This window comes from Protomyctophum parallelum (assembly GCF_964188405.1).
Source record: "Protomyctophum parallelum genome assembly, chromosome: 5".
In the NCBI taxonomy this organism is placed as follows: Eukaryota; Metazoa; Chordata; class Actinopteri; order Myctophiformes; family Myctophidae; genus Protomyctophum; species Protomyctophum parallelum.
The window spans coordinates 26,379,968-26,389,992 of record NC_139702.1 but is presented as its reverse complement, the minus strand read 5'-3'; the positions used below and the strand labels follow the sequence as shown (position 1 = coordinate 26,389,992).

The window sequence follows — 10,025 nt, the reverse complement described above, 5'->3', positions numbered from 1 at the left end:
CTTGGAAAACAGGCCCGTTTACACGTATGCCTATTATTCAAGTTAATGGCATTATACAAAAAAAATAACACACACACGTGTGTGTGTGTATATATATATATATATATATAATGCTGGCTATGTTTTGAGTGGTGTGCATGGTATTAAGATACTGACACTGGGCAGACGCTGGGGGGGATGTTAGAAATTAATAAAAGAAAGAAAATAACATTGGTTTAAAACATGTGCCGTGTAGCTTTTATTCTATTACAGTGTTCATAGAACAATATCTACAGTAGGTGAGCCTCAACAGTCTGCCAAACACATTAACAGCTGTCCCCTCTGTAGACCATCTAAAAATCTGTTTTTGGAGATGATACCCAAAACCAGGACACACATGATTGTTATTAAAAACACTGAATGATATTTTGCTGTTTACAACCAGATAGCTCAGTTGGTAGAGCTATATTTTTTATTATTATTATTTTACCACAGGCAAATCCATGTTTAATGCCTCGCATTCCTGTGATTTATAATAAGAAGAGACACCTATTGAGACCATTTTTTTTACAAAAATAATGCATGCTATATCATATAGGTTACAGTTGCTAAATATTATCCGAACAAAATATGATATTGGTCGTCCACAAAATAGATACTCATGCCATTATCATTCTCTAGAGTCTCGACCTTTATTTTGAAAACCTAATCGCATTGCGTCATCAGGAGTCGACGGCAGCTAGCTACTTTCATAAATAAAACAAAGTAGAGACGTTTACATCTGATTTGTTGACAAGGTAATTGTTGCGTTATTAGCAAATCAGAAGATATTTACCATATATATATATATATATATGCATCTTTTTCGACCCGTGTCCCGTAAACGAAGCAATACATAGCCTACACGTACACATAATCTCTAATTATCCTGCAACCTACCGAGCTACTGTAGCAACATAGCAACATGTACAGTATAGTCTAGGGGTCTTCAATGTTTTTCATCCCAAGGAGGACCCCTTAGTTGAGAGGGAGATGAAGCAGGGACCACTAAATTGTATAGAATTGTGTTGCAGATTCAACTATTTCATAGATTTTTAATAGACTTGCTTAACACTATCTATCATCTGAGATCATCTCCTAACACAGTGACATACCACTGTAGTAACTGGACACCATAGGGGTCCCCCTGTTAAAGACGGATACCGGAGAACTCGCCAGTTTACCGACTGCGGTTTAGTGCATTTTAGTTTTACGTCACCTTCATTTAAATTGCATTGAATAGGGAGAGAGAGAGAGGATAGTTTACACTAGATGAAGTGGGAATGTACCGAAACAATGCAATTTATTAGTAAACAATATCCTGAATCGGTAGGCCTACTATCATATTGGTATTCACATACTCAACTTTTTATCATTGAATATCTGACCATTTAATTGCACAAAATAATTTGATCACTTTGGAAATTAACTATAACATCTGTGGGTTTGACATACTACACTGATGAAGACAGCAGGTTAGCATAACGATGAAGACATCGATGAATTTTTGATGCGGCGAGTTGGTAAACCGGCGAGTTCTCCGGATTTAAAGACAACCCTGTAGAGTGGAGTTGTCAGTGATTCCCTCCCAGAGAACTACTGTATACTGCATACTATACATAACACTACAGTATGTTATTGGAATCTATGTTTAATTGACTACAACAATGCAAGATTGGACAATCATAACAACCAAATGGTTGTAGAAAGGGAATGTTTGTTAGCTGCCAATTTTGACATAGCATTTATTTTGTTGTCAACTCTGGCATTTTCTTTCTATAGAATGAACTGAGACTAGGAGGAGGAGACATGGGTGATTTTGGCCCAGCAGTGTTGATCTCGGGCATCTGTCATACAGATGTCCACGACCCATTCCCTGTTTGGCAGAATGGAACCCTGGTGAGCCCCTGTTTCAACCAGCTGGTCCTGGGGGCCCTGCCTCATGCTGGCATGGCAATCATCAGTGCCTACTACCTTAGCATTCCAAGGTAGATGACACCAGAAGAATGTACACGTTGCACTTACTTAATACTGTTCACGGCCAGCTTCTGCATCACTGCCTTATCAAATACATTAGAAATTATGAATTAAGGTCACAACTCACAAGTTCTATACCCATAGAGCTCTGCTATATGGCTCCACCCCTACAGCAACAGCAGCCAATCTGTTTGTTGTAATTAATGACACCTCTCACCTGCTCAATCATATATTTTAATAATGAACAACATGATTTATAGCATAATAAGATCATCATGAATTCAATACATTTACAATGTGAAACAACCAGGTGCTCACCAGAGACGTACAAGTCGAAAAATGTTAAAATAATAAAAAGGTGCTCCTGGATCAGATAAAAAAGAAGGAGATCTGGACACTCAAAGTTTAAAAAGAGGAGAAGGTACTTTATTAATCCCAACATGTTTCGACCTATACCGGTCTTCATCAGGGCTGATGAAGCTGATAATAAAGTATCTTTGGTTGGTTTTCACCACCAAGTGTCACTGTTGCGCAGTTTAGTTTAGTTTAGTTTAGTTTAGTTTTAGTTTATTTGATCATCCTTCAGTTTCAAATTTAAATTTAAAGACAATGAATGTAAACAAAACAAAACCAAAACATGAAGATGATCAAAAGGAGTAGGCAGAAGCTAAAAGCTTATAAATGCCTATCCTACTTACAACAGAACATGAATCGTAATACTCATTACATTAACAGATTCACAAAACAAAAGTCAGATACGAGAATTCCACCCTACACCAACCCCCAGTGTCACCGTAGAGATAGCATTGCATAACCGTTAGATTACACATTATTATTGTTGTTATTATCCTTATTCACATTACCCTCATTGCCAATGATCATTATCATTTATGTTGTTGCTGAGTAATGTCATTTGGTTCACATTTTTGATGTTACCATAAATACAATAATATGAGTTAATTAATTATTAATAATGACAGCACTAATGACTATCAAAACCAGAGTGTACCATTTGTACACTCTCAAGAGTTACATTTACATTGATTACAATATGAATTGGGGGTCCCAGAGATAGAAATGCCATAAAATGGGGGTCCGTAGACTAATGCATATCAAACTGAGGGTCCTTGAAATTAAACGGGTTGAGAATCACTGCTAGAGGCGTGAAAATCTTCTCTCATGGGGGTCCCTGGCATATCTCTTCAAATGGGGGTCCACGGGCTAATAAGTGTCAATTTGGGGTCCTTGACATGGGGAAACATGTCTTGGGAACCACTGGCCTAACAACACACACACACACACACACACACACACACACACACACACACACACACACACACACACACATACACATACACATACACATACACATACACATACACATACACATACACACACACACACACACACACACACACACACACACACACACACACACACACACAGGTGACCCCCACACGGTAACTCTGTCATTTCTCGACTGTTTCGGACTAATTCAGTTAGTTTCAGTTTTTCGAGCGGGTTTACTAGTTTTTATTTAGTTTGTATTTTTGTGACAACGCTTAGTTTTAGTTTAGTTTTTATTAGTTCTAGTAATAGTTTTTAGTAATAGCCCTCTTCAATCCTGCACCTGACAAATATGTGCAGGATATGTCGGGTGCAGGATTGAATAAGTCGTGTGCAGGATTGAATATGTCGGGTGCAGGATTGCAGGTCAGGATTGAATAGGTAAGTATTGTGGAATAAAAACTCAAGAAAAGATAGCATTTAAAAAAAGAATATTCAGTTACAGATTAAAGGACCACTTCACCCCTTTTCAACCTATCTCATATAATTGGTCCTCACTAATAATCATGATAAAATAGCACAATTTCTTTCTACTCAGTCTGTGTCTCATAGGAGGGCTGTGGGCAGTTCAGAAATCCATCCACCAGTGGCATAATCGATGGAGAATCCAAGCTAATAGAAACGGCAGGCTTTCTATTTGAAAATGGAAGCCTTAAAAAATCTGCCTAACGATGATGTCACTGGTGGACGAGTTTCTGAAATGCCCACAGGCCTCCTATGAGATACAGAATTCGTTTTTGGTACTATTCTATCATGAACATTAAGTGCGGACCAATTATATGAAGATAGATGGAAAAGTGGTGAAGTGGTACTCTAAGCTTATAAATAAATCGACAAAAACGAAAACTATGGGCAAGCATGCTCTGATGAAGGATGAAGAAACGCACAAGCGTTCCTTTATTGCTATGTGCCAATAAAAAAGTGGAATGTGAATACTGTACTTTGTCCTCCATTGATTCGAAATTTGGGATGTTCAGGATTTGATCTTTAGGGGATTTTTTTCATATACTGAACAGTGTACTCGTTGTTTCCTCTTCTCAGTTACAGACTTCCTCAGACGTCTCCTCCATGTGGCTGGACTGTCAGGGTGTCATCGGCCTTGCTAGCGACGCTGCTCTTCATGGGAGACGTAGCCGTGACAGCCCTTCTCAGCCAGGATGACATGTACCTAGACGCACTAGCTGACGGCTGTGCCACCTTGGCCTGGCTGCTACAGTCTGCCACCATGATAGTCCTCCAGAGGTCCGTTCTCAGAGGAACTAGAGGCCCTCTGATTTTACCACTGCTGGTCCTTCTCACCGTTCCCAACCTCGTGATCACCCTGGTGGCTTATTACCGCAGCGGGGCGTATGTAAACCACGGAGAACCCCTCGAAATGGCACGGTCGGTGCTCGCCTCGGCGCGGACGCTGCCTCTCGCATCTTACATCCTGGCATTTGTGTTTCCCTGCGTCGGTGGCGGAACGGCGACCGTGTACGTCAATGCCGGGGACGACGGCGCTCGCCTCATTCCAGAGAGCGCTCATCCGGACACGGGCGAGATGGTGGCGGAGGACGGAAGCGGCTGCGTCTCTCGGCTTCTGTACCTGTGGCTGAATCCTCTCCTTCAGCGAGGGCAGCGCGGGGAGCTGGACAGAGCGAGTGACCTCTACCACCTCCCTCGAAAACTGCGCACCGCTGTCGTCCAGCGACACTTCTACCGCTGCTGGGAGGCCGGCCGGCGAGACGCAGCGGCCCGGGGCAGAGGCGGGCGGGACCAGTGGCCCAGCCCGGTCAACAGAAACCTGCTGAACGGCAGCTGGACGTCACCTCAGCGGGAGGACGACGTGGAGCTGGACGGCGAGGTGGTCCTGGTGAGGGTGCTGCACAAGGCCTTCGGCGCGAGGTACTACACGCTGGGCGTCCTGAAGCTCGTGAGCAACATGCTGGGCTTCGCGGGCCCCCTGCTCCTCAGCGGCCTGGTCGGCTTCATGGAGGACGAGGGCGCCCCCGTCGGCCGCGGCGCCTGGTGCGCCCTGGCCCTCTTCGCCAGCACCCTCCTCTCGGCCGTCGTCCGAAACGTCTTCGCCTTCCAGGTGTCCAAGGTGTCGCTGTGCGCGCGCGCCGCACTCGTGTCGGCCGTCTACGGGAAGGCCCTGCGGGTGAGCGGCGGCGGGCTGGCACGCTTCGCCCTGGGCGAGGTGGTCAACTTCATGAGCACGGACGCGGACCGCGTGGTCAACTTCTTCAACAGCTTCCACGAGCTGTGGAGTCTGCCCTTCCAGTTCTCCATCGCCCTCTACCTGCTGTACCTGCAGGTGGGCGTGGCCTTCCTGGGAGGGCTGTGCGTGGCCTTGCTGCTCATCCCTCTCAATAAGATGCTGGCCTCGCGTATCCTCGACAACAACAAGCACATGCTCAGGCACAAGGACAGTCGCGTCAAGGTGAGATCTGTGTGTGTGCACCCTCGCTGGTTTTTATTTTAAACTTAAATGTTTATTCCACGATTTTGCAACCCATTTTTTTAACCAGTGTCAATTATTTAATGTAATCCTGGGCGCTACACTTCCTCTGCCAACCTGGGGGGGGCAGCGGACTGACCACATGCTTCCTCCTATGCATGAGGAGTCCAAGCTGCTTCTTTTCACCTCACCTGGGGAGTGTTTCCCCGGCCGGACGTAGCGTGTGGAAGGAACATGTTATTCCGACCAGTTCCTTTCCCCTCCATCAGGCGCCCCGGCTGGCCAGGGGGAGGTAGTTTAGAGACCAGGATTACTGCATGTTTTTTGTGAGGGAAGGGTACCTACCCTAGGGGACACGGTTTTCACTTTTTTTATTATTGTTATTAAAGGACCACTTCACCACTTTTCAACCTACCTTCATATAATAGGTCCTCACTAATAATCATGAAGAAATGGCGCAATTTATTTCTACTCGGTCTGTGTCTCATAGGAGGGCTGTGGGCAGTTCAGAAACCGTCTTCCAGTGACATCATCGATGGGGAATAAAAGCTAATAAAAACTGCAGGCTTTCTAGTCCTGAAAAGTTGCAATGCGAAAATGGAAGCCATCGTTCTCACGATAATGAAAATCTAAACATCTTTGTAAAAAAATCTTGTTTAAAAAATAATCTGCCTAATGATGATGTCACTGGAAGACGGTTTCTAAACTGCCCACAGCCCTCCTATGAGACACAGACTGAGTAGAAAAAAATCATGCCATTTTATCATGATTATTAGTGAGGACCTATTATATGAAGATAGGTTGAAAAGTGGTGAAGTGGTCCTTTAAGTACTGTAATAGCACATCAAATACCGGTAATCATATGGCAATGAAAATGTCTTTAATATTGAACAACAACCTAAAGTGATTAGTGAGAATAAACATGAACTGGTGGACAATATCAGTGGCATACACAGAAAATAATGAATCAATAAAAGCATACAGAAACATACCATACGTCAAAATGTACAGGTTATATCCTTATCGTGTCGTATAACTGTTAAAAGTTCGTGCCGCGCTTGAATCCGCTTTTGGATCTGCTACTTTTGATGCTTTTGTGTGACGCTGTATGATCAAGTAGGGCATTAATTAAACCCATTTTGACCTGAGATCAGATTCTAAAAATGTCTTCTACATCCTGACAGTTATCTGAAAAAGCTATGTGTCTAGGTCAGTCGTTCTTCGATTTTTCAAAAATAGCAGACCTACAAGCTCATAGCGTGCCACATAGAGTGGCGCGCTACGAGCTCGGGAAACCCCTTTTGGCGTTAGCATTATGTTATGCTTTAGCTATTGAAAAATAGCAGATCTACAAGGCAAGCTCATAGCGCGCCACTCGGTTTTTAAGAAGAATCAAAAAGTCAGAATAAGAGGTTTCCGCCTGACATCAACGACATTGTACAAATACATGGACCTCTATGGGGATATGGGGTTTTTTTGGGCCCAATGACAGCGCCACAACAGGCCATTATATGAACTTTCAGGATGTCCCGATTTCCTTAGTGGCTTCACAAAATATCTGTCTGACTGCCCCCCTGGTTCCAATACAAGAATGTCATTGTCATATTTCACCCTCTTTTTTTTTTTTCGCAGCTGATGACAGAGGTCCTTTTTGGAATGCGCGTCATCAAGTTGTACAACTGGGAGAGTCATTTTGCACAGAAGATCACGGACTGTCGCCGACAAGAGCTCTCTCACCTCAAGGCCATCAAGTACCTGGACGCCGTGTGCGTGTACACCTGGGCCGCGCTGCCCGTGGTCATCTCCATCCTCACCTTCGTCACGTACGTGCTGCTGGGAAACCAACTGACCGCAGCCAAGGTAGACCAGTGGTTCTCAACCAACCCGGTGGGTCGGCAGCACCCCCAGGGGGGGGGGGGTCTCCCCACATCATGATTTTGAGGGGGTTACAGTTACCCATTTTGACCTGAGATCAGATTCTAAAAATGTCTTCTAAAATCCTGACAGTTTTCTGAAAAAGCTACCTTTCTATGTCAGTCACTCTTCTATTTAAAAAAAAAATAGCAGACCTACAAGCTCGTAGCGCGCCACCGAGTGGTGCACTATGAGCTTGTAGATCTGCTATTTTTCAATAGCTAAAGCATAACATAATAATCACCAAAAGGGGTTCTATAGTCACTATACTATACTATACTATACTATACTATACTATTAAAAGAGCCATAAACGTGTAGACGAGCTGAATCCAATTATGGACTGATTGCCACGGTCGTTAACCCTTGGACTACCAGTCCCCATTTTTTTTGTTTGGGTAACAAATTGGCATATTTTTAATTCATCGTTTTAACATACAAGAAAGATCTGGTGGATTGAAGAGATGTTTTTCTTTTTTCATTCATTGCAAATGTATTCTCTCGATTCGCCACCAGATGGCGGGAAAGCATCATTATGCTGATTTTGGCTAAAATAGACAGATCTTCCTAAGTCACTTCCGGTTCAACGATCAACAACAACCTGTAGTATTTTGACCCTAGTCAATAGCTTGGCTGGTCCGGATTGCTAAGCTAATGCTATATTTTTCATAACTAAGTCAAATTTACCTCAAATCAACCCCAAAAGATCGCAAAATATCAAATTTTTTACAGCGACGCACATAGAGACGGCGCGCGTGCACGATAGCGCACGATCACGCGGATTTCGGCCGTTTTTTGGTAAATTACATCCAACATTAGTGATATTAGCGAAAAAATATAAATTTTTGCTCTTTTGACCCCGCGATAACTGATATTGATTGTCATTCCGTTTTTTCCGTTAACGGGAGGTTTAGATTTTTCGATTAATTCCGTTTTTTCCGTGAATTGTAGGCCAAGGGTTAAGACGTGTTCTTTTGAAAGAATCCATATTTTGAAAATTCCTCTAATCTGGTGTACAGGTGATGACATGCACATTACATGCATAATAGAATGACATTTTCTTTCTTTTTTTATAATGGGCGAATTGGCAACCAAAGCCTAAAGTGGTGACCACCAGGTGGCGCTGAAAGAGTTAAAAACTGATCAAACAATTGCCAAAAATAAACAAATAATAATAATTATATGTGTGTGTGTGTGTGTGTGTGTGTGTGTGTGTGTGTGTGTGTGTGTGTGTGTGTGTGTGTGTGTGTGTGTGTGTGTTTAACCCATTTTGGGCGGGAACACTTTTTTGGTGTTAGCATTACGTTATGCTTTAGCTATTTAAAAATAGCAGATCTACAAGCTCATAGCGCGCCACCAAGTGGCGCCACTACGAGCTTGTAGGTCTGCTATTTTTGAAAAATCGAAGAGCGACTGACGTAGAAGACATTTTTAGAATCTGATCTCGGGTCAGAATGGAAAACCGTCAGGATGTAGAAGACATTTTTAGAATCTGATCTCAGGTCAGAATGGGATATATATATATCGAAGAAATATATGTATCGAGCTGAGCTGCAATGCCACATTCGGCCACTATGTCTATTTCGCCTCAGGGTTTCCTCCTGGTGCCGTCTCTATTAATATATATACTAGTCTAAGACATAACCCCTAACATAATTTGTTTTTTTAAATATAATTATGATTCTCTTTGGTCTTTCACACAACACGTAACACTTTACACTAGTGGATCTAAAGAAACTAAACTAAACAATTTACCCCATCTGACTAACAATGAACAATATATAAAGAATAGTGTATTTAATAAACATCTCTTACACCGGTGATTGAATATGAAACAAAACTAAAAATAATAGAATACGCACATCACTTACTAGAGGTGCCGAGTTAGGGTTAGAAAGTGGCATCAGAAATAGAAGAATGAACCCACACACTCATCTGCTCCAATATAATCTATTGATGACATTTCGACCTCTTTCACTTTGCACTGCAGGTGTTCACCACCCTGGCTCTGGTGGGCATGTTGATCCTGCCCCTCAACTGTTTCCCGTGGGTCCTCAACGGCATCCTGGAGGCCAAGGTGTCCCTGGACCGGATCCAACGCTTCCTCAAGCTGTCCAACCAGGACCTCAGCGCATACTACAGTCTGGGTAGGCTGCTGTCGGCGTCTGGTTGCTCGCATGCACGCGCGCACGCGCGTGTGTGCGTGGGCGTGTGTGCGTGGGCGTGTGAGCATGTGCGCGTGCGCGTTATTAACCCATTTTGACCTGAGATCAGATTCTAAAGATGTCTTCTACATCCTGACAGTTTTCTGAAAAAGCCTATGTTTCTAT

General features: G+C 43.3%; 1 protein-coding gene across 3 annotated transcripts in view; it reads left to right on the top strand.

Annotated features, from left to right (window-relative positions):
* Window positions 1-701: 701 nt before the first annotated feature.
* abcc10 (ATP-binding cassette, sub-family C (CFTR/MRP), member 10) overlaps window positions 702-10,025 on the top strand; it is a 30,814-nt gene continuing 21,490 nt past the window's right edge. The window contains exons 1-5 of one of the 3 annotated variants that reach the window (XM_083764282.1): window positions 702-776; window positions 1,801-2,006; window positions 4,384-5,764; window positions 7,415-7,642; window positions 9,686-9,842. In XM_083764282.1, the coding sequence (XP_083620408.1) occupies window positions 1,828-2,006; window positions 4,384-5,764; window positions 7,415-7,642; window positions 9,686-9,842 (1,945 nt within the window). In that variant the 5' untranslated portion in view covers window positions 702-776; window positions 1,801-1,827. Of the gene's footprint in view, window positions 777-1,800; window positions 2,007-4,383; window positions 5,765-7,414; window positions 7,643-9,685; window positions 9,843-10,025 lie in introns of those variants that run through there. The other 2 variants (XM_083764284.1, XM_083764283.1) reach the window with 2 other exon arrangements.